The sequence below is a fragment of the Meles meles genome, chromosome 4 (genome assembly GCF_922984935.1).
Source record: "Meles meles chromosome 4, mMelMel3.1 paternal haplotype, whole genome shotgun sequence".
Lineage (NCBI taxonomy): Eukaryota > Metazoa > Chordata > Mammalia > Carnivora > Mustelidae > Meles > Meles meles.
The window spans coordinates 40,967,672-40,992,280 of NC_060069.1; the positions used below are offsets into that span (position 1 = coordinate 40,967,672).

General features: G+C 50.8%; 1 protein-coding gene across 4 annotated transcripts in view; it reads right to left on the reverse strand.

The window, feature by feature from the left end:
• The window catches only part of MYLK (myosin light chain kinase), a 180,311-nt gene that overhangs the window by 12,841 nt on the left and 142,861 nt on the right, over positions 1-24,609 (reverse strand). For all 4 annotated transcript variants that reach the window (XM_046003900.1, XM_046003902.1, XM_046003901.1 and 1 more), the window contains 6 exons: positions 20,970-21,002; positions 20,775-20,868; positions 19,316-19,519; positions 13,191-13,408; positions 10,887-11,010; positions 1,897-2,049 (listed from right to left, as the gene is read on the reverse strand). In XM_046003900.1, coding sequence (XP_045859856.1) covers positions 1,897-2,049; positions 10,887-11,010; positions 13,191-13,408; positions 19,316-19,519; positions 20,775-20,868; positions 20,970-21,002 — 826 coding nt within the window. The remainder of the gene's footprint in view (positions 1-1,896; positions 2,050-10,886; positions 11,011-13,190; positions 13,409-19,315; positions 19,520-20,774; positions 20,869-20,969; positions 21,003-24,609) is intronic.

The window sequence follows — 24,609 nt, forward strand, 5'->3', positions numbered from 1 at the left end:
AACCCAATGTTAACATACATAGAAAAATGAGTATAATTAAATTTGCTAATTACAACAAAATGCAGTGATCTTTAGATAAAGGGATTATGGATTATTTTAATTTTCCTATATTCAAATTTTCTACAATTCACATGTACTGATTTTATAATATAAAAATATCTTTTAAAAGTGTGGATAGGTGGAGATTTCTGGTTAAAGAGATGCTACATTTAAGAGTTTATGGGACTCAAGTATCTTGATAATTTGAATCAGTTCTTTGGCGAATCCATTTTATGAGCACCAAGGGGCTGCACAGCTCATTACTGAATCAGTTTGAGGTCAGTTGGGAAAACGGAATATATATATATATATATATATATATATATATATATATATATCTCCTCATTTACCAAATCTTCAGTGAATGAAGCTTGATGGACAAAGGCCATCCTGGACTAGTGTTATTAGGAAGGAGGTGTGCCTCTCCATGAAGCACCCTGAGAGTGAGGATCACTTCCACTGAAAGGGAATCTAGGGCCCCACGACATCCAGATTCTACCTGGGTCATGCCTACTTCTGCTACAAAGGCTGTGAAATAAAATGCCATGATGATCTCACGGAAGGAGTGGATGTAGCTTCTGGAGGAGTTTGGCCTGAGATAGCTCAAAAGGACTGAGAGGTGGACACAGAACCAGAAAATCAGAGCCATCTGAGAGACCCTCAACTCTGCTCTTTTAGCAACGGTGATCTTGGCTCCAAACAGGATTTGTTCCGGGGGGGGGGGGGGACACAAAAGATAACTGGTAGGCTCAGGGGGTCTGCAGACAGGGCGGAACCTACACCCCACAGTCACCTGCCTGTGGAGTCAGGTCACCCTTCCCCTTCTCATCCTCTGGTACCCTACCTATTCAACACCACCCTTCTAGGGCAAAGCCAGATGCTAGTGGTGGTTGGGGGGCACTCCTGGAGCCAGGCCCTGCCTCATCTGGCCACCTGTTACAGAGTGGGCGAGGCACCCAATGGGCCAGTTCTTCTCACCTGCCAGCCGCTGCTCCCTTCCCTGGGGTAGGCCAGCTTTCCCTACACACGCACCGCCTCCCCACCTCCCTGCTGTCATCTCACCAGTTCCCTCACCTGGAGAGTCCTCACCCACGAATTCTGCTAACCACACCCGAGGCCTCTGCCCTAGTCTCCCCAGTTCCACTCTTCTCCCGTGGGAACACCTACAGAGCACCTGGTGTGTCTGACTTGCTCTCATGGCCTCAGGCCATCCACGTGACCGAACACACTGACCTTCCAGTGGTCACTACGGTTTTATGTGTCTCTCCACCGACCACATGGGCAGCTCCTGGCAGCCCCCATGGCAGAGGTGAGGAACTGCACAGTCTGCATGGTGAGGGGGGACCAGAGGCCATGCGGGAACAAGGCTGAGCCAGCGGTCTGAAATCACAGCCTCACTTGGGCTGGTGGGAGAAGTTTCCTTGTTCAGGCCTATGGTTCTTAAGTCATTGAGATATGGAAAAAACACCAGGCCAGATTAACCCAGGAGTATGATCAGGGGCCTCAAACAGGATACTTCCTGAGTAACCCCCAAAGAGGGGCTGAGGTTACAGCCAGGCTACAGCCACACTCGCACACAGAAAATGAAAAGGGCTGTCATTATTCACACATAGCAAGCTATTCCTCTCCCTGCAACATCCGTCAAGGGCTGCTTTTCGAGTGAGGTTTCTGTGCTTCTAAAGGCCAGTGGGGTGTCTGGAACTAGGGGGGGGGCCTAGGAAGACCCCTTCCCCTCCCCACTACTTGCAGTGCCTGCCCTCCCTCCCTCCTCAGAGGAGAGGGTAAAGGAAGTCCCTGCTTCTGGACCGCAGTCCAGGGAGTGGAGAAGTGGAAAAGATGGAAATGTCAACTCATTACTTCATATCTTTCTTCAGCAAATTGCTGATAAAATCCTTGGCATCATCAGAGATCTCATCGAACGCTTCATCATCGAAGTCCCAGGTGGCTGAGGTAACGTTGGCTAGGGTTTCATTATCGTTGTCACCCATGAAGGGGGAAAGTCCACTAACCCTGGAAGAGAAGAGTGAGACAGTAGGTGAATGGGTGTGGGTGTTGGCAAGGAGGGCAGGGTGGGACGATCCCCCCCAAGCGAGTGTCACTGAGGTCGAGAGTGAGGGCTCGCAAACCTGTGCGCCCATAATACCCATAATACCCTTGTGCCTGCCTCTCCTTTTCTCTAAAAGGAGAGAGAGTGTGGCTCCCCAGGCTTTTGTGGCCCTGACTCTCCTCAGGGCTCACTGCACTTCTGGGGTGTCAATGCCTCTTGTCACCATCTGCAAGCGAGGCTGAGGGGAAGGAATTTACTTCAGTTTACGGATTTGTCAGGACACAGCAGGGCACCTCCTCTCTGTCCTCTGTTCTTTTTTTTATTTTTATTTTTTTTTTATTTGACAGAGAGAGATCGCAAATAGGCAGAGAGGCAGGCAGAGAGAGAGGAGGAAGCAGGCTCCTTGCGGAGCAGAGAGTCCGACGCGGGGCTCGATCCCAGGACCCTGAGATCATGACCTAAGCTGAAGGCAGCGGCTTAATCCACTGAGCCACCCAGGCGCCCCACTGTCCTCTATTCTTGCCCAAAGCCCAGAACCTTCGCCAAGGTTCCTGGGTAGAAGAGTCCCTTGCTCTCTGTGCTGGTGCCACCCTCACCAGGGACAAGGCACATGGTACAGCACTCATCACGCACCGGGCTGCCCCTGCTCCCTTCTACCTCTCATCTTCCTCCAGTCAGCAGCAGTGACAGGGCCCAGCACAGCCGGGGTGCTTAGCAAGCAGGGACGAACAGCAGACTTTGAACCAGCAACATGGGTTTGGTGATCTGCCTATACCAGTGAGCCTGAGGCACTCAGGCCAAACCAAAAAGCTTCCCTAAGAGATACTGAGGCTGAGGAAATAGCAGTCTGTTCATTTCCTGGGTGATCTGGGACAATTTCCTCATCTCTCCGTGCCATGTTCTCCTCCTCTATATGATGGAGAACCTACCACTTAACTCTACAGTGGTCACCACTTTTACTTTTCCTCCTTCTCCTCTTCCTCCTTCTCCTCCATCAGCAGCACCATGGCAGCAAACATTTGCTATGCGCCAGGCACTGGGCGAACAGCTTAAAGTAGATGAACTCACTCAATCCTAATACCACCCCATCCCAGGTAACTCACTGCTATAACAGATGAGGAAATGGGCACAGAGTGGGGTTAAATAACTCACCCAAGGATTCGATCAGTGAGATCTGAACCCAGGCATCTGTCTCTAGAGCCTAGATCTTAACTGCTCCTTTAATCAGTATTTCTATGCCGATGAAGCAATCCTGGCGTACAGCTCTGGCATGAGGCCTGGTCCGTAGGAAGGAGCTCTGTTCATGACTGCAGATATTACACAGTTCTTCCCCACTGCCTCATCAATCTGTGACCTCGGGAATGACACATTTACCAGTAACGAAATATGTCAGGCCAAGTATCTCAAAGTCAAGTAGGACAGGTTGACAGTTTACCGGCCTAATCTCTCACTTCCCTGTACCTCATCTTCATACCAACCCTCCCCCGCCATTCACCCTGACCTAGGATGACCTCATGGGTAGGTCAGGCCTACGCAAGTACACAGGGCCCCACCCTTAGAAGGTCTTACTCTTGGTTTAATGATCTGCTGCTGTCATACTGAAAGAGTAATGTTTTAACAAGTCACTCCACCATTTCATTTTGCATGGGGCCCCACAAATTATGTAGCTGGTCCTGCCCTGACCTCACTTGAGTCCCACGAGATGGATATAGGGCTTTCTTGCCATCAACCTTCCAGATGAAGCCTTCACTAATGTCCCTTTCACCCAAATCCTTAAGAACCCATTATCATAAACAGTAACGCAAATCCTTCTGGAGGTGTCTCTATGTCCAAATGGACTGAGCTTATGAAATACAACAGCACCTGCAAACTCAGTTTTGTAAAACAAAACCCACTGAAATATTGTGGGGCAAGCTTGCCACGGAAGGAACCCTTGGACAGTACCTTTTATAAAAAGAAGAAAGCTTTTGCAATGTTAGTTATCTCACCCTAGTCAATATATTTGTATTTTAGAATAACAGAGTTTTGCAGATGGCATTACGATGTCTTAAAGCAAAACACCGATTTCCATTCTGTTTGAAGAAGGCATGGGGCTCATTATACATGACAACGAAGGTAGTGTGGTAGCAAATCACTCCCAAGTCTGCACGCCTATAGGCCATTCTGCCCTGCCTCCACAAACACACACTCTTTGGGCCTCAGTTTTCCCTTTTTCCACCAAGGGTGCTGGGTTAGAATTCCTAGGGGCTTCCAGCTTTCCCCATCTCTAAGCAGCCTGATTCTTGCTTGTTGGCTAGGTGCCTCCTTCCATCTTTACATTTTCCATTTGAAACAAAGAGGGGGAAAGTCCTGCAGCATTCCAAAGACTGCCAGAAGAGCAGACAACCCTGCTGTGGAATGCTGCACCGGCCCCTTCTGTAAACCTCTTTTCCTAATTAGGGACTGTAATCCTGCAAAGATAGGGCTTAATCTCCGTAAAGTTCACAGCTGGGGAGAGTGTGCTCGCCTCTGGCACTCCTCCTTTCTGGCAGCCCATCCATCTGAAATACCCCTAGCCCTGGCTGGCTCCTTGCCTGCCGAGCTCCCACAGAATTCCTGTTAAAGAGTATGTCTCTAAAATAAAACTTGCCATATATGCAGAGCATGATGACAAAGAGAGTCGGAATTTCAGTGATGTTTCCTGGTGGTGGGATTTGGCAGGATTTTTTTTTAAAAATTTTCTTATTTGGGCTTTTTATTGCTAAAATTTGCATAAGGATCACATACGGTTGGGTTGATCAACCCAATCAATAAACATAATAACATTAGCATTAAAAACAGAACTACCTACCCCTCTTCCTAATTTTATCTCATTTTTTTTAATTGAAGGGGATCAGAGTATGTCACTCTGAAATATGCCACTTTGGTATAAAGCATGTTTTGAGGTGAAGGCAATTAGCTCTTTGCCCTCCCTTTCAATCTAAAAGCAGGACATACATTTCTCTTTATTAAGGTAACATAAATTTCCATTTGTAAATATGTTCTCTCCCTTCCCAGAAAGATGAGACTCATCTAAACAACCCTTACTTACTACACATTTCCTAGTCACCTGCTCACAACTTTCCTCCTCCAGAAGCCCCAAACCTCTTTTCCTTGGTCTAGTTATTTCTCTACAATTACTTGCTTGCTCTCTTTAAAGTAGTATGTAAGCCCGCAATTCTAAACACCTTCTTGAATCATTTCTTTGTGAACTCCTATGCATATATATAATTAAATCTGGTTTTTTCTCTTGTTAAGCTGCCTTCTTGTCAGTTTGATTTGCAGGCCTCCAAGAAAAGAACCTAAGAGAGTGAAGAAAAGGTTTTTCTTCCTCCCCAACATAAACAAATCTGTGTTTTTTAAAAATTTATTTATGTTTTTTACAAAACTGTAATCACTATGGGCAAACTTTTGGATGTTCCACTTTTTTGTCACTTGACATTGTCTCTCACAAGTGTATACAAAGTCTTCACATTTAATTTTAATGGTCGCTGGGGAGTCACAGAAATCATGACTGCAGGCAGTTCTTAATTCTTTTTTTTTTAAGATTTTATTTATTTATTTGACAGAGATCACAAGTAGGCAGAGAGGCGTCAGGGGAAGCAGGCTCTCCACTGAGCAGAGAGCCTGATGGGAGGCTCGATCCCAGGACTCTGAGATCATGACCTGAGCCAAAGGTAGAGGCTTAACCCACTGAGCCACACAGGTGCCCCTGTTCTTAATTCTTTTTTTTTTTTTAAAGATTTTATTTATTTATTTGACAGAGAGAGATCACAAGTAGATAGAGAGGCAGGCAGAGAGAGAGAGAGGGAAGCAGGCTCCCTGCTGAGCAGAGAGCCCGATGCGGGACTCGATCCCAGGACCCCGAGATCATGACCTGAGCCGAAAGCAGCGGCATAACCCACTGAGCCACCCAGGCGCCCCTCTTAATTCTTAATCTCTCACTGAAGCAAAACTTCAGGCAGGGAATCTTATGCAGAATACCATTCTGCATGCAGGGTAGAATGTCAGAAAAGAGAAAGATATAGAAATGCCTCTTGCACTGTACCCTCCTCCTGGTGTTTTTTGAGCAGCAGATGACCCTCCTGCAGGAATGGCCGGTGAAAGAGACCATACATCGGCCAGCAGAGCTACTGAATGCTTAGGAAGACGTTAGTTTTTTATCCCATTTGTGCCTTCAGACACATATTCCTCAGGGTGGTGGAAAGATCTGAGAGGGCTGGTTAGGTCCCAGAGGAAGAACTGGGTATCGTTTTGTGCAGTGACCGAGAAAGTGGACTCCCTGGGTTAGTCACTCTTAGCTGCAGCCCAAGTCTCTGAAGAGTGAAACCTACAGGTAGTGGCTGGGTCTGGGTCTGGGCTCAGGGCTCCTGGAGGCTGCAGGAGCTGGAATCAGCATGTCTGGGCTCAGCAGTGGGGAGGGCGAGGGCAGCCTTTAGTGGGGTCGTTGGATCCCTCTGAATAACCCTGTACTAAAACCCAAGTCTGAGTAGGCACTTGACATTTGGGCACTGGGCTCTCCCCCTAGCTCACTGGGCTGATGTCTCTAGAAGTTAGGCTCTGGATGGGGATGGCTGTGGTGTTCTAGACTGTAGTAGATGCTCAAGAAATGAGCTTAAGTTAAGTTGAGTCAGTTAAGCATCTGACTTCAGCTTGGGCCATGATCTCTGGTCCTGGGATCAAGCCCCACATCAAGGCTCCCTTCTCCTCTCCCTTTGCCCCTCCCCCCACTCATGCTCGTATTCTCTCTCTCAAATAAATAAGTAAAATCTTGAGAAAAAAAAAAAGACAAATGAGCTGAAATGATGAACTCATCTTCCTACCATTGCTGAGCCCAGTAGGAAGATGGTAGAGAGAAGGCAGAGCAGTAACTGCCCTTTACCTTGCCTTGGAGCAGGGAAGTGAGACAAGGAATTCTGGAGTAGGGGTGAGAGAAAGGCAGAGAAGGGTTCTGGTGTCCCCACAGGCAGTAAGGCAACACTAAGTCCTCAGAAAACAGGAGAGGAAAGCAGGAAAGGAAAGGAGGTCTTAGAAAAGGAGGTAAGGCTTAGGACATCATTAATGTGTGGCCTAGATCACTCCTGTCCTCTGTCCTCCTGCCCAAAACCAGACATTGCTAACACCAGAAGAATCTCCAGGAAATTCATGAAATCTACCATTTCCTTCCAGAAGCAGGGATGAGAAGGTAGAGGGTCCATAATCCCACCACTGCATCTTCTCCCACCTGGAGGCGAGGCCAGGTCTCCAGGCCAGGACAATATCAGCCCTGATCTCCCTGAGGGGTTTGAAGAGTTCCTCCAAGAAGTACATAACCACCTACAGGGACAGAGCTTGTCGCTTAGGAGGTACTCACCAACTATGTGTTAAATAGTAAATGAGTTATTACGTATTTCCCAACTCCCTGGCCTCCCCTTCTCTCACCGGCCCCAGAAAGGAGATGGGGGTTCCTCTGGTACAAATGTGGAAGGTGGTCTTGACAAGGATTATCAGACAGACAACGAAGCTCCAACGAGAGGGACAGAGGGTACATGAAGACTGCCACAGCACCTCTTCCAGGAACTTCCAGCAGCTGCTGCTCTAGAATTTTGCACAGCAGGGTCTGAAAGGAAGGGCCTGGCTGGCTCCCACTTTTGTTTTGGGTCCCACGGGCTCTGCTGAGAGCCCTCACTCAGGAGGGGAGCTCCCAGTCCTCCCCCCCTTGCGAGAGCCAACAGGAAAAGCCCCAGAGGGCAGAGCAGCCCGCTGTGGTGTGTGCAGGAGCCTAGACACTGGGGGGATGGAGCTCACCTGCGTCCATCGTGCCTGGCCCGCAATGGCCTCCCTGGCACACACACAGCTCTCCCCTCTTCATACACCCTGCGGGCCAAACACCTTCTGCATGATGGAATTATTTTCTCCCCATTTCAAAAGGTCTTCCCTATTTCTTGGTCTTAGCCTTAAAAGTAAGCTGGTAAAGCAATAGAACATATTATCCAGATCATTATGTTTCTCCACATAAAAGAATTGGCATTTTAGGGGCACCTGGGTGGCTCAGTGGGTTAAAGCACTGCCTTCGGCTCAGGTCATGATCTCAGGGTCCTGGGATCGAGTCCCACATTGGGCTCTCTGCTCAGCGGCAAGCCTGCTTCCCTCTCTCTCTCTCTCTCTGCCTGCCTCTCTATCTACTTGTGGTCTCTCTCTGTCAAATAAATAAATAAAATCTTTTAAAAAAAATAAATAAAAAAAATAAAAGAATCGGCATTTTAAAATAAAGTGCTCTTACGGCTCAATGATTCTAGTTCTAGAATGTACACCCAACATGCACCAGAATACTTGGAATACCCACCACGGGCATCTATTAAAAAACCCAGCAGTGCAGACGGGACAGACCGGATGAGGGTGACACAGCAGAACGCTACACAGCACCGAGCACCAACAATCTAGCCCCACACACAGTGACATCATGGGTCTCACCAACAGTGCTGAGCAAAGGAAGCCGGACACATCTTCCCGTAGGATTTCATTTATACAAATTTCAGGGACAGGCAAAACTGCTACAGGGTGTTAGACCTGAGGATGATGGTTACCTCTGAGGGACAGTTGATCTGATCTTCGTTTGGTTTGGAGATGATCAGGACCAAGGAAGTCCACGTGGCTGCCCAATCCCCACAGTCCTGGAGGGTGACCAGTCTTCCCGGTTCACCCAGGCCTGATGGGCTGCCCAGGATACGGGACTCTCAGTGCTACACTGGGGAGAGGCTAAGGGCACCTGGGTGGCTCAGTTGGTTAAGCTCCTGCCTTCAGCTCAGGTCATGATCCTGGGGTCCTGATATTGAGCCTGCTTCTCCCTCTGCCTGCCACTCCCCCTACTTATGCATTCTCTCTCTCTCTCTGACATATAAATAAGTAAACTCTTAAAAAAAATAAAGTGAGGATAGACTGGGAAACTAGGACAGCTGGTCTCCCTACCAGTTAGGGACTGCCCTTAAATTTTCACAGTGAACATGCCCATGTAACCTGTCCCCAGATGCAGAATGCCCACACAGCTAGGGCCCCTGCAGCCCAGATCACCTCCAAGCCACATGAAGGTCAGATCCCTGCCACAACTCCCTCCCAGGCTTGCAGTGAGGATCAAATGGGAGCCCCTGTGAAAATCTGTGAGGGACCCAGGGATAGAGCCGAGCCACAGAGGGGTCTGAACAGAACAAACTGAGCCAGCCTGTCTCTCAAGTGCCAGCTGTCTCCCCCAGGGCCAGAGCTGCCGTGGGAGCACATGAGCACCATGCAGACTGGGGGAGCCCCCAGAGGGGTGGCTGGGCCCACAGCTCTGCTCTAATTCCCTATCTACCAAGGGAGCCAGGAGGACAGGGTCACTGCAGCTTCCACTAGCCGTCAGCTCCCTTTCTCCTGGGGTAGGGGAGGGGGAAACAGGCACATGCACTCCTGGCTAGGGAGCTTCTTGTCTGCTGCTTTGGGGGAAGTGGGGGGACCCCGTGCAGGGAAGAAGAAGACTCTCTGGGCTACAGAGCCCATGACCCGGCTGTTACTGAGGGAGGCTGTCCTGACAGGCCACAGTGAGAATCAAACTCCTGAGCAGGTAGAAAAGAATGAAAACTCCTGGCCCTGGGGAGGGGGCGTGTGAAAGGGGGACACGTATTACATGAGGAGTAATCTTGGTCAGTTCACTCTGCACACACACAAAATCACTCCATCTCTGCTCAAGCTTTTGCACCAGCGGTTCCTGCAGCTGGCTGTGCAGCACAATCTCCTAGAGCCATTTGCCAGTTGGCTTGGAAGACCCCAGGGGGCAAAGAAAGCTTCCTTGGTCCTCCAAGTTTTCTATGAGGACATTAAACTTTTCCTTTTGCTTTAACAACAGAAATATGTTCACTTTTCAAAATGAACGCGCGCCTATCTGCATCTTCAGGAAACCATCCCATCACTGTGTGTTGCCCCGTAAACCCAGGGGCTGCCTCTGAGGCTAAGGACTGTCTGCAGCAGGGGTTTCAGAGACTAAATCAGTGAGAACCCCCCAAGGTGTGTGTTCTAAAGCCTGCTACTCAGAAAAGTGTGGTCCTTGGACCAGCACTACCGGCAGCCTGGAAGCTGTTAGAAAGGTGGATTCTAGGCTGTCCCAGACCTCCCGAAGCGGAATCTGCAGTCTATGGAGAGGCCTAGGTGATTCGTGTCTAGGACTGGTCCCAAAGCTCTGGTGGGCGTTCCTGCCATTGTTAACCAAAGTGGCTTCATATTGTCCACTTGATTCCCCAATTCCAATTCCTGTGTGGCCTTCTGTTGTCTGCTGAGGGCTCTCTCATCAGAAGTGCTTATAACGGGCTCATATACTGGGCTCAGGGATGAGGCTGGTTGCTGGGGTCCCCCTGCTATGAGGATGGGGTGCTGTCTTCTGAAGACAATGATGATGCCCACAGAGGTGCACCTGCGTTCTCTGCCTCCTTCTCCATGGACCCACCTACACAAGCGAGGGTAAATTACGTGGCATCAGCCCCACGCCACCCTCCTGACTGAAGACCCCAGCCTGGTCAGCATGAGGGACAGTGACGGGCCCAGAATGAGGTGTCAGGGTCAGCACTAGCCACCCCGACAGGAGTGCAACAGGGGCTGCTGACTCCACTGGGCAAACCGGAGTGGGGCAGGCTGGTGGGAGCGGGATAGGAGCTGCTGCCCTCCTGACTCTGAGGTGGGCTCTCCGCCAATACCCACACTAGCCCCTTCAGTAGCAGGGTAGCCCAGGACCCTCCTGTGGGGCTCTCTGCCCCTCCCTCACTTGCCCGAGACTCACAGGATGTAGCAGATGACTCCGATGCTCCACATGTCTGTGGCATAGCCGATGGGCTCGTAGTTGATGACTTCAGGAGCCACAAACTCCGGAGTGCCAAAGAGGACCTTCAGAGACCCCGCATTCTCTGTAACCAGGATGGAGAGGGATCAATCACCAGAACATTCAGGAGCCAACCCATGTTAAGTGAATGCCATCCGTGTGCACGGGAGGGACACAGACAACGCCTGGCTCTTGGATGCTCTCCCCTTGAGAATGGCACAGAGACACCTGGCCTCCTTGGGAATTGGTGCGACAATGCCCTGGTGAAACTGACAGACCATGCACTCCCCGTCAGTGTCGGGGGCGGGGTGGGACAGGGAGAGGAGGCCGTGGAAGCCCCTGCACCCCACATGGTTTTTCTTTTTTCTTTTTTTAAAGATTTTATTTATTTACTTGACACAGAGAGAGAGAGAAAGTGAGCAAGCAGAGGGAGTGGCAGGCAGAAGGAGAAGGAGAAGCAGGCTCCCTGCAGAGTAGGGGAAGCCCAATGTGGTACTTGATCCCAGGACTCCGGGACCCTGACCCAAGCCAAAGGCAGTGGCTTAACCAACTGAGCCACCCAGGCTCAGCCACCTCCCCCCTCCAACATGGTTTTCACATGTCTGTCTCTCCCACACATTCCCAGAAGGGACTGTGACTTGTGCTTAGCAATAATCTCTAACATTCTCTACTCCCTTTGTACCCTGCTGCCTGTTTCATAAGGACTTTCCTGTTCAATATTCTCAACGATCCTGAAGGCGGCATGACATCCTTGTTCCTGAGGAAGAAAGGGAGGCTCAGAGCAGTCGAGCAGTTTACCCACATTTAACAGTGGGGGTCAGGACCTAAGCCCAGGTAGTCCCACTCCTAAGCTATACCCCCTTGCCCCCACCTGTCTCTCCTCCCAGGAGCTACCAGGGGGATAGCCAGGAAAGACCTTAAACCCAAGCTGCTGTCACTCAGCCAGAAAGGACCAGAGATGCCCAGTAGGATGTCCATTGCGCGGTATCATCTCCTGGAGGATCTCGTCCACAGTGGGGGGTGGCAGACGTCTGGCCTGTGGACCACATCTGCTCTGTGTCACTACAGAGCCCGCAGCAAATGCTCAAAGACAGACCACTGAAGAGCTTTCAGATGCAACAGCTCTGTTCCACTCTAACCTGAACCCTTCCAGCTACACGCTAGTCCTTCCCAGCTCTCCAGGCCATGGGAGACACACTATCTCCACATATCTCTCACCGCAGGAACCTGCACGTTGTGTCACTGAGGCTCTAATGCTACCAGGTCCTGGGGCCAGAAGCACCCTATCTGCTCAAACTGTGAGTGGTTCCTGCCTGAAGGCAGGCCCTGTGCACCAGCTGCTGCCCCCACACCACGTCTGCTGCGGGCGGAGCACAGCAAGTCAGAGCTTAGCAGAACCTTGCTGCTTCAGTGTCCTCTTTTTAATGGGGTGCCCTGGCACCAAGTGCCCCCGGGGTGGTGAAAGGCCAGTCTGTGCCAGCCCTTGGCTCTTTGGTGAGAGGACAGGGGTCAGGGGATAGAGGGTGAGGCTATTTTGTCACTCACTGAGACATCAAAGAGTGAAGCAGGCAGGGGGCACATGGGCAGGGCGTGAGGCAGACATCACAGACCGAGATGGCTACAGGGTTGGACATGAAGGCCTCTGAGGCAGGAATAGCAGAGGGGCTTCAGGGAACCCGGGCCAGGTCCGGGGTCCTTGTTCCAGCCCCAGCACCTCTTCTGGCTCGTGGTGGGACCTGCTGGGCAAAGCTACCGCTTCCTGGTCTATAAACCAGGGCTCCGAAAACCTGCCCTGCTGCTCTTACAGGGCTGCTGTGAGAACCCAGTGCAAGTATGTGAAAGTGCTCCAGAAATCATTGCGAAAGATACAAATGGGAGCAGGTACCATCACCAAAATGAGTGGCTGCTGCAGGCCCCAGAGTGAAAGCGCAAGAGGGGAGAGTGACAACAACAAAAGTCAACACCGAATACCTACAGAAGGCTCACTGTGTGCCAGGCACCACTTTCATCACTGCTCCTGTATGAACGCACCTGACCCTCCCCTCCCCCACCGCTCGAGCAGGTGGGGACTACCATTAACCCATTTTACAGATAAGGGACAGAGACTCGAAGCCAAGCCTAGTGGGTGGCCAGGGCAGGACGGGAGCCTCAGCAGCCCCCACGACCTCTGACTTTAGTTCCAACCCAGTGCATTCCCTCCAATGCCCAGTGCATGTAACACAGTCACTGTCTATGGGAGGGCACAGGACAGGTGGGTGGCTTTACCCAGCTTTCTGGCCAGACCGAAGTCGATGAGCTTGATTCTGGTGCCGGTCTTATTGACACACATGATGTTCTCGGGCTTGAGGTCCAGGTGGACGATGCCCTGCTTGTGGATGTACTCCACCCCTTCTGATATTTGCCTCATATACTGAATGCACTCCCGCTCCGTCAGCTCGAAGTCCTCGTCAATGATGCGCTCGAACAGCTCACCCCCTGACACGCTGCAGGGACGGGAACAACAGTTAGATCCCAGGAGCATGGAGAGCAGGCTGGCAGGGAGTCTGGCCCAGGGCAGGCTGGGGAAGGGGCAGCGATGGGGAGGGGGAGACAGGCAGCAAAGCCCAGGGTAGGAGGGGGGCCGGGCACTTCTGTGGCTTCCTGAGTTCTAGGCCCCTGCTCTGTTATGCCGATCCTGGTTTCCCCTGTATGAGGAGGTCCCGGGCCTCCTGATTTCCTGCTGGGGTTGGCAGGCACTATTTGTGCCCACTAAGCAGCTGGGGGACTCAAGGAAGCATCCGGTCTGGGCAGTTTCAGGGGTGATCATGAGCTGAGTGAGTCAGATATAATCTCCTCAGCTTGACAAAAAGGGTAACCACCAGGCGGCCTCCTTCCCCAAATGATCACAGATGTGTAAGGGCTCATTCTTGTACCCCAACCATGTCTTTTAGTCAGGGAGAATTGACGTTTGAAAGACTCACAGCACCCATAGCATTTGTTCCACATATCCAGAAACAGAAAAATAGCTTCAGGGGCACCTGGGTGGCTCAGTGGGTTAAGCCTCTGCCTTCGGCTCAGGTCGTGATCCCAGGGTCCTGTGATCGAGCCCCGCATCAGGCTCTCTGCTCAGCAGCAAGCCTGCTTCCTTCCCTCTCTCTGCCTGCCTCTCTGCCTACTTGTGATCTCTGTCAAATAAATAAATAAAATCTTTAAAAAAGAAAAAAGAAAAATAGCTGCAATAATAAGGAGCCCCAGCACATTTTCTGACATTCATCGGCTGCAACCCATTACATTTGCTTCCGCTAGCCAGGCCTATGGCATCAGTTACTCCTTCCAGCCACAACTAACTCGTCTTGCCTGCTCCCTTGCTCTGACTGCATCGGCTCTGGATCCTGACCCAGGTGTTTCTGGGGCCCACAGCAGGCATCTTCTACTAAGAACTGGCCCAGAGGCTACAGACAGCAGCATACTGCCCTTTAGTGCAAACACGTGGCCTTGTCACCTGAGTGACATGGGTCCCTTCCGTTCCCCTGTCCCAGTCCTCTGACCCATCTTCCTTCCTTGCTGCTCAGATAATTTAAAGCATTTCCCCGGTGACTTTTACAGCGTGCAGACGTCAGTAAGCTCTGTTCTGCAATAGCCTGTATGCCCACCAGCTGAGCAAGGCTGGGTAGGCTTTGTTCTGGGCCCATCCTCTTCCAAGGGCCTTCTCTCTTCTAATGGGAGCCATCATGAAGATGGGAAGAGCTGAATGTGGATCCTGTCTCTGCCTTTTACAAGCTGTGTGACCTTGGGCACAGTACTTAACCTTTCTGAGCCCTGCTTTCCATATCTGTCCTTCCTTCATAGAGTCGTTAGGATCGAAGGAACTTTTATAAAGCATCGTGCCCGACACACAGTAGGTGCTCACCACATATTAATTACCATTTCACAACCTGTGGTGAGTCGGGTGGATCTTGACAGTGAGTGACCCTGAGGGAAGGACAGACAGGGGCGCAGCATGGGGCTCAGGACACCACAGCCTGTGTGGGCCTCCATCACCAACACTTTCCAGGAGGGCTGAGCGGGAAAGGTCAGTCTGCACCAGTGGCCGCTGGAGGCGCTAGAACGGACGCTCTCCTACCAACGGAGCGGGGGAGACGGGGATTTCCGTGGGCGGCCAGCAGGTGGCGCCTGCGTCCTCAAGCTCTCCGTTTCCACAGCTCTGCGCCAAGTCAAACAAACTTGAATTACCCTTCTCAGGTCTCCCTCGACCCTTACCCACTTTTACCCACTGGGCCTCAATGTCCTCACCTGGAAAGTGCAGTTAAAAACAGCACCACCTCACAGGGCTGCTGCGAAGACTGAGAGAATAAATACAGGTAAAGTGCTTAGAAGAGTGCCTGTGACATAGTAAGTGCTCAATAATTACCTTTTTAAAAATTAAATAAATTAATTTTTTTTAAAGCTTGTTTTTTTTTTTTTTTAAAGAGCTTGTTTTTTGTTGTTGTTGTTGTTGTTGTTTTTTTAAAGAGCCTATTGGGGCTCTTGTTGAAAGTACAAACTCTCAAGGTCTTCTCCTCTGCAGATTATGATTTAGAAATTCTTGGGAGGCTCTGAGAATCCATATGTTACATAAGCCCCCCAGGTCATTCTTAGGATTGGGACAAGCTTGGGAAATTTAACTGAGAAACTTCTCTGAGAAATCACTCCTGATTTCCCCAGAGGAAATGATCTTTCCAGTCCTGGGTTTCCACAGTCTTGTCTGTACTTTTTTGTATCAGATCTGCCTTGGCTCAAAGTTGTTTATGAAATGTGTGGAAAAGGTCTGGCTCATCTCTAGAACTTTATTTATACCTGGCAAGTGGCACTGACAAGGTGTCCCAAAATGTGTGCTTCTAAATGCAAAATATTCTGGAAAAGTAAGCAACCATTATTTGCAGTGCCCTTGGGAATGTCTGAGGCAACGAGTAGTAGAAATCTGAGCCGTAGAGGTAATTACTACTGCCTTTCTAGAAGTAACCTACTCAGTGTAAGCTGAAATAGGCTTAATCTATTAAAAAATAGTTAATGTATTTTGAAAGCTGTTCCTGTGGCCCATTTCCTAGGATGGAAGAGGTTACAGAAACAGGATTAATGGTTCTACCTAGGTTTCTCTTGAAAATACTCAAGACTATGGGTGGAAAGGAGCTGCCACCCACAGAGATGGGATCAAGCCAAGGGCCAAGACTGGGCCAGAGGAAATGTATGCTTAATAAATGAACAGTGAGTGAGTGAGTGAGTGAGTGAGTGAATACCATCTAGCAAGGCTACTTAATCCCAAGGGATCAAATTCATTTCCCCCCCCCCCCCCCCCCCAGTGTAGACCTTGGCCAGCCCTCACTGGCAGCCAGTAGGCATGGTGTTTCAGCGATCTCCAGACCCAGACCCTCTACTCCTTGTCTCCTGGCAGCCAACCGAATGGTCTTTGATAAATTTAGCCAATGGCAACACAGAAGTGAGATGGGCAGTGAAAGACCCAGCCTGAATCGTACTGCTTCAGTGCTGAGGGTCTCACCACCACTTGGAAGTGCCTGATCGTTCCCTAAGGACAAGCTGAGATTTGAGGCCAGGAGCCCGAGGGAACTCCTGTGTCTGGGCAACAACCCCCAATAAAGATGGGGGCTTGTGGCTTGTCCTATCATCAGAGGTCAGAAAGGCTGAAGACACATTGCTTCTGATTTCTCACTGTGTCAGAGGCGGTTGAACCGAAGGAGGGGACCCTGGAAGACATTTTCACTTCTCTACATCACTAGACCTTGTCCTTCTCTTACTCTTAGTATCTCCATCAAACAAGGGCAATGGCAAATTGTACCGCTGAATGCCAGGCTTTACCTTCTCGAGGCCAAGTCTGTTTAAGCTAGAAGGGAAGTACAGATGGAGTGTGAATGTGCTCCCACTTCTTTGGTTGAGCTCCTATCAAGGGGCAAGCTCCTTACCCCAATTGCAGAAGACTGGCATCTGGGACTGCCAGACTTGCTCCTGGACACAGGGGAGGTGCGGGGAGGAGGGACAAAAGCCAGGCCAACTGAAGCCTTCTTATGTTTTCTCTCAACATTTTCCATCCAGCTTGCCAACTCCCAATTCCACGCTAAGTATGGTGTTCTGCCACTGGTGCTGCTGCCCGGCCTTACCCAGGCTTGGCTGCCTCTTACCCCCTCCCTGCACCCTCTCCCAACTTGCCCAAGGCTTAACTTCTAAACACAAGACATTTCTTCCCATGTCCCCACACGCCCGCACTGGCTGCACCAAGCAACTTGTTCTGGAATAACCGTGAAGCATGGTGCCCAAGGGCTAATGTGAGGGAGTGATCAGTGAGGCCACAGACATGGGCCGGCCTTTCCCAGAAGTGGGCAGGTAAGCTCGAATTGGGGCCGAAAAGAGATTCTAAGACATGAATACAGACTTTCTTGGAGTAGTTTACAGTTCCACGGAATTGCTGAATTTTAGAACCAAAAAGGGAGTCTAATCCCAATATGCCTCCTCACTGGAAGGATTTAATAATGACAAAATCACAGCTCAGCAATAATAGGACCTGACTCCAGGTTTCCTGAATGGGAAGGTTTTTGTTCCACAACACCTCGGTGTGTGTTAAAATGCGCACGGAAGACTTTTAAGTGGGAAAGAGACCCCAACACGGAGAAAGTCAATGTATCATACGACTAAGAATAAGTCCCAATTAGAGAGCCCTAGGCCTGACTATGTGACTCCATTTAATCCTCACATTATTCATGGGGCAGCTTATATCCTCCTTTTACCGATAATAACACTAAGAAATTAGCAAAGCTGAGTAACTTATTCAATGCCACACAACAAGAGGCACAGCTGGGATTGATGTGAGACTTATCAGACTCACTTTGTATTCTAAGACTGTGCTTTTAAGCCCCTCTAGCATTTCCAGATGTGCATAAGCCAGAAGGAAACACCCTAAAGCGATCACAGAGTGAGGGGAGAAAATCACACCTTAAGCCTGGGGAGGCCTCACCTTTCCTGGGAACAAAGGTGTTGAAAGGATCCTCTTGAAAGGACTAAGATTCCTGAAGCTCAGGACAAGCAAGCAAGGAAGATGAAGGCAGTTTCATGAGATTTCTAAAAATTTCAAAAGCACATGCACTTTGATCTTGTATAACCACACTTCTGGGAATATCTCCTACAGATGTGCACAGGTGTGAGTGAAGAGATGTATGGACAAGGTTACAAACACTGTTTGTTTGGAAGGGCAAAGGCCTGGAAACCCCACAATGTCTTATCCAAAGAAGACCACTCCAGGAGACTGTGGTTTCTGCATGCAAGCTAATCCTACGGAGCAGGGTGGATGGGCAGCTCACCAGCCACGGAAACGTTCAGAGCCCTTCGCACCAAGATGAACTGCTGAACGAAAGGAAGCAACAATATAGAATAGTGGCTAGGAGGTACCTTGGTGCTAAAAGGTGGGAAATATTTTTAAAAAAAATCATATATGCTTGTATTTTCATAAAGAAAGTTTGGAAGGATACAAACAAAACCAGTAGAAATAGTTACCGGTGTGGGTGGTAGTGGTAGAAACAGGGTGGATGAGGAACGGGGGTCAGAATGGGAACTGATTATTGTGAATGCTCTTACAGTCACAATTTCTGATCTGATAGTATCACACTGAAAAAAACTTCTCATGAAAAATAGGAAAGAAAACTGAAAGACACAGATCCCTCTGCAGAGGACGTCCGGCTGAGGGCAGTGTGTTCGCATGTGCTTATGTGTGTGTGTGGGTGGGTGGGTGTGAACCTGCACATGCGTGCAGGTGTGTGCCTGCCAGAGGCTTGGGGGCTGAGGCAAGTGGAAGAAATGGCGGATTCCAGGAAGACCTTGGCTGGAGGGCATCTGATCCGTCCCGTGTGTGTGGACAGCCCAGCCCAGAAAGCACTACCTACCCTCTGGTGAGAAGTCAAAGCACAAATGAGCACACGATGGGGAACTGCAGAGCACAGGGTTGCACCCCCACATCCCAAGCCCCACACCCTGGATCCCTCTACTTTTGAAGGCCAGTCAGGAAATTGCTCTGTCCCTCCCTTTCTCCTCCAAAGCCACCTCCAAGTCAAAGCCCCTGAATGCAGCTGTGGAGCCTAGGGATAACCTTGGCACGTTCACAGGGAGGTGAGGGCAAAAGGGGGCAGGGGTCCTCAAAGATCTGCCAATCTGTTATGGAAATGAGCGAGGGTTGCCATGGCTGGAGGTCAGTGGGTGAGGGCCACTCCTGGGTACAGATGTGCTGTTCTGGGGGTGCCCCCCGGCCACTGGGGATGGGGAGGCTCTTTCAGCTCTACCTGCGGTGCTTCCCACCTTGGGGCAGAGGGGCCTGGGTGTGGACAGTGGGGGAGATGCGCGAGGGGCTCCTGGGCCCGCAGCCCACCACTCACATCTCCAGGACCATGACGATGTTGGCCTTTTCTTCGAAGGCGTCCACACACTGCACCAGCTTGGGGTGGTGGAGGCAGTTCATGATGCTGATCTCCTGCCGGATATTCTCTTTCTCTTTTGCGGAATATGCCTTGAAGAATTTCCCTGCCCAGATTTTTCCAGTTTTCTTCTCTACAAGTCGAAAGACCTGTCCAAATTTCCCCCTGCGAATGAAAGGAGGAGGAGAGAAAAGGCAAATTGAGCCAAGCTTTCCACTACACTGGGGCTGACAAGTGATGGTCTGTGGGGGAAATCTAGCCCACCTCTTTTTCAAAATATTATTGGTGCACAGCCATGCTCGTGCATGTGCAATCTCGCCCATGGCCACTTTTCTGCTTCACCAAAATCTCACCTAGCCATTATCTGGCCCTTTATAGAAAAGTCTGCCAGTGCCTGCCCTTGATCATGGGGTGCCCCTCTAGCTCAGACAACCCCCCTCTCCCTCACCCGCAACCTCGTGGCCAGGCCCAGTCTGCATCCCCACCCAATCCCCACCCAGGCCCGCTCCTCTGTCTGGCCTGAAGCCTTCATCTCGGCTGATGGACTTCTCTCTCCTCCAAAGATGGACCCGTGACTTCAGGTGGAGGAAGTCCTCCCCAGCTACAGAGGATTTCTTAGTGGCTACTTCCTTCTGCTCCAGTGTCCAGCACGGGGCCCTGGAGACAGCCCAGGAAGGTCCCTGCTGTCCACGGTGGGAGAGAGGAGTGCGGTGTTCCTCAACCCAGCTCCCATGGGCAGGGCAGGCTCCTTGTAGGCAACTCTGGTGAGGCTGGTGTCACCTTTTTATTTCCCAGAAACCTCCAAGAAATCAAACCTGAACCCCACCCCCTTGGCCTCCACCGGGCTTCTCCAGGGATAGTTAGTGGGAGACAGGCAGCTGTGGTGGCTGCTGGAGGGGACGGTATGAGGGCTCAGGGCTGGGGTGTCTGCACTCCAGGGGACAGCCAGAGCAAACAGCACAGACCAGGTTTCTAAAGTGAGCAGTGGTGAGCAGCTGTGCCTTTCAAGGCTGTGGGCTTTACAGATGCACAAAAGCTATGACTGCTGAACAGTGAGATGGCTCAGACTTGCCTGACTCCTGCTGATGACACGGACAGCAGCCTCAGAGAGTCCGACCAGACCCCGGTGGCGCCCTGTTAGCCCGTGTGGGGGATGGGGGGAGAAGGCACAGGAGAGGAAGGCATTGCTCAAGGCTCTCCTGGAGCCGAGCCAGCTGCACCAGCAGTAGCTGAGAGGGCCTGGGTGGGGATGCCCTTGTGGGTTGCTGACTGGGTCTGCGCCTCCTCTTTCTGCAGGGGTCTCGGCATGGGAGGTTGGCAAAACTCAGGAAAAGACGGGGACACGGGGCATGGAACATAATGACGGGATCTGCGCCACCCCAACCCTGGGGGCCCGAAAGACACTTCCCGTTCTACTTACGAGCCTAGTCTCTCTTCAATGTCATAGAAGTCAGACACTTTTTGTTCAGTGTTGATGGTCACATTCCGGTAGTCGATCTCAGGTTCCTTCTCATCTGTGGGGTGGGGGTGGGGTGAGTGTGAGCCATCAGATTCCTCTCTCGCCCCCCTCCACCCATCCCTTGAGTCTACCTGAGGACAGGTGGCCTGCACTCACCATCATCTGATGCCTCCACTTCGTCCTTTGGCTCTGGGGGGAGACAGGGAGGAACACAGAGGACACAGTGATCATTAGTGAAGGACCATCAAGAATGAAACATGCTGGGGGCCTCGTCAGACCTCAGGCTTCCCAGGCCCAAGACCACGAAGCCCAGAGCACTGGGAATGGCCATGGGGATGGGTCAGTCCCCATTGCACCAGGGCCATGGACACACCACAGGCTCTCCACAGCCTACCCAGCAGCTTCTTCACAAGCGCTCACCTCCATTCCTTGCTCTGTAACCTTAGGATCCCCTAGACATACCCTTCTTCACAGTGCTCCCAGGCTCTCCGACTTTCAGAACCAACACAACTATAACAGCCCCTTTCTGCTCGGCTTGAAAGTCAGCGACTCAAATTGCTCTGAGAATCAAATCTATTTATCCATTTAATTAGATAACAGTACCTGGAGTTGGGGAGGGAGAACTACATCCCCCTGAAATCCCAGCATGTGACATCACAGCACAAACTGAACGTACAGGGCAGGATGTTGATACAAAATAGGGCAACTGTAGTCAGAGGAATTACTCTGGGAAGAAGAAGCCCTTGAGTTCGGTCTGAAAGGAAATGCTGGAAAACCACGGGAAGGTGCGTGAGGGCACACAGTGAAGCCAGCAGGTGTTTGAGAGGTGTGGCGAGAAGGGACATAAGCAGCCCACGCTGGCTGCTCACACGGATGTGTCAGAAGTGAGTGGGGGGAGGCATGAGGGGACAGTCAGTGTCCATCAGAACAAATACACATCAGAGCTCCAGGCTTTCCTTTTATTTTTACTTACTTATTTATTTTTAAAGATTTTATTTATTTATTTGACAGAAAGAGAGAGAGAGTGAGAGAGAGGGAACACAGCAGGGGGAGTGGGAGAGGGAGAAGCAGGCTTCCTGCAGAGCAGGGAGTCCAAAGTGGGGTTCGATCCCAGGACCCTGGGACCATGACCCAAGCCGAAGGCAGACGGTTAATGGACTGAGCCACCCAGGCGCCCCTCCAGGCTTTCCCTTCCCTAGGCATAGCTTTGTCCCTATGGAGCCACTATGTTTTTTGACCTTGGTTGAGAGCCTTTCCCTTTCTGGGTCCCTGTTTCCTCTTTAGTAAAAGGTGATTTCTAGTGTCACTGGCTAGCTCTAGGTGCCATATTTTGTGATGTGCTCGGTGCTCCTTAGTCATGATGCGGGCTATATTTCACAGACAGATGGAGACAAGGCAGGTTTCCTGAGGAGACAGAACAAAGACCTGAGAGAAGTCAGCGAGGGAGGACAGAGATTTTACAAGAGCGTGTGTGTGTGTGTGTGTGTGTGTGTGTGTGTGTGTGTGAATCAGACTTGGGGGAAAGGGTGTGATAAGGGACAGCACTCATCCTCTGGATAAGTCTTCCAGGAGCAAGAAAGGCTGCAATTTGTTTAGAGTCTTTTTTTTTTTTTTTTAAAGATTTTATTTATTTGAGAGAGGGAGAGAGAGCATGAGCAGTGTAGAGGGGTAGTGGGAGAGGGAGAAGCAGACTCCGTGCTGAGTGGGGAGCCTGACTTGGGGTTCCATCCCCAGACCCCGAGATCATGACCTGAGCTTAACGGACCAAGCCACCCAGGCGCCCCTTGTTTAGAGTCCTTAAAGTGCTGCTGAGGAAATGAAAAACTACACATAACTGGGACAGGGAAGAATATTCTGTCACAGGAAGACAAATGCTCTGGAACCATAAAAAGAGTAGGAGAGATGGGAACTCCCCGGTTTGTGGTGGGGGTTTCACAGAGAGCTCCAGGACAGCAGCCTAACCGAGCAAGTCTTCTAAATCACACACTTGCACTTGAGAGTGGAGAGTGACCTAGTCAGTTCATAGCCCATTAGAATGCCTGGGAGCAACACCTGGAAGGCAGCAACGGAGTCACATTTCAGGGAGAATTTAATTATTCAACCTTCAGGGGTGACGAGCCCTAAGGTGGCTAGTTAAAACCCAAGCGCAGGGCACCTGGGTGGCTCAGTGTGTTAAAGCCTCTGCCTTCGGCTCAGGTCATGATCCCAGGGTCCTGGGATCGAGCCCTGCATTGGGCTCCCTGCTGCACAGGGAGCCTGCTTCCTCCTCTCTCTCTGCCTGCCTCTCTGCCTAGTTGTGATTTCTCTCTGTCAAAAAAAAAAAAAAAAAAAAAAAAAAAAACCCAAGCGCAGTTTCTCAGCCTGCTTATTGGTCTGGCCAACGGAACGCCATCAAGGCAGGTAGAGGGGAAATGTGCGCTGGCCACAAACAGGTATTTTACTCTGCCCCCAGCAGAGCCTGGGGTCGTCCGCTGCTGGAACTGGGGCCATAGGCACTTAAAGAGTCATAGCAGAGCTGGGGAGGCATGGAAAGCCACTGAAAGGAAGAGCTGCCATGGGGAGATGAGCAGACATGGTTAGGCCTCCCTGGTTGGGGAAAAAGTCCAAAGTGGAGATTTTTTTTTTTTTTTTTTTTTTTAGTGGAGAGAGGCAAGGGAGAGGGAGAGAGAGAATCTCAAGCAGGATCCACGTTCAGCGCAGAGCCCCATGTGGGGCTCGATCCCAGGACCCTGAGATCATGACCTGAGCCGAAATCAAGAGTCAGACACCCAACTGAATGAGACACACTTACTTTTTAACAATTCCAATGGCCAAGGGTGAGATTAGGGTTACTGATTTTCTTTTAAAGATTGATTGATTGATTGATTGATTTGACAGAGAGAGAGATCACAAGTATGCAGGAAAGCAGGCGGTGGGGGGGGAGGCAGGATTCCTGCTGAGCAGAGAGCCCGATACAGGGCCCAATCCCAGGACCCTGGGATCATGACCTGAGCCGAAGGCAGAGGCTTTACCCACTGAGCCACCCAAGCGCCCCAAAGTTACCGATTTTTATCAGCTAATCAATGCCGTAACTTGAGAGAATGATCTCATGTGATTCCTCACACAGGAGGAAGAACTCACACATAAGAACTCACATCTCCAGATGCACCATGAGAATGATAAATAGGGTCAGCAGGAGTTTAGGGCACTTCGGATGGGGCTTTAAGGGAACCAAGGGGTTCAAGTCCTTCACAACAGCTGCAGTCACTGGCTGGGCCCTGGAGACAAAATACTAACAATAATAGCGACCTTTACTGTCGGGGAGGCCTAGCGTCCTGGCTCACAGTACTCCCTCTGAGAGAGTGTTCACCCAATGAGGCATCCCCTTTTCTTTTCATTCCCATGCTACTCGTCCTGGTGTGGAATGAGCAGTGGGACAAGAGATAAAGGGAAGGCGGGCCATGTAGGCCCAGCATCTTTAGTAAGAACTGTCTGTGCTTCCCTAGTGAGGGGGCAGCAGCTGTGCGTGGGGCTTTCCAATGGCCTGGCACCTGGGGCACCCTGCGGGGAGTCCTGGAAAAGGCATGCCGTTCTAGAACTGGCCTCTTCCCAGTGTTAGAAATGACAGGGCCGACCTTCTGGCCCTCACTGCAAACACCACATCCGCCCTTCACCTCTGCCTTTCTCCCTTGGCAACTGAAACACAGACAGCTCTCCTGATGCTACGGTTATGGAGACCCAGATCCTTCTCAGGGAAGACATGCCCCTCTTTCGGGCTCCCTGTTCCACCACTTTTCCTCTGTTTGAGACAGACCAA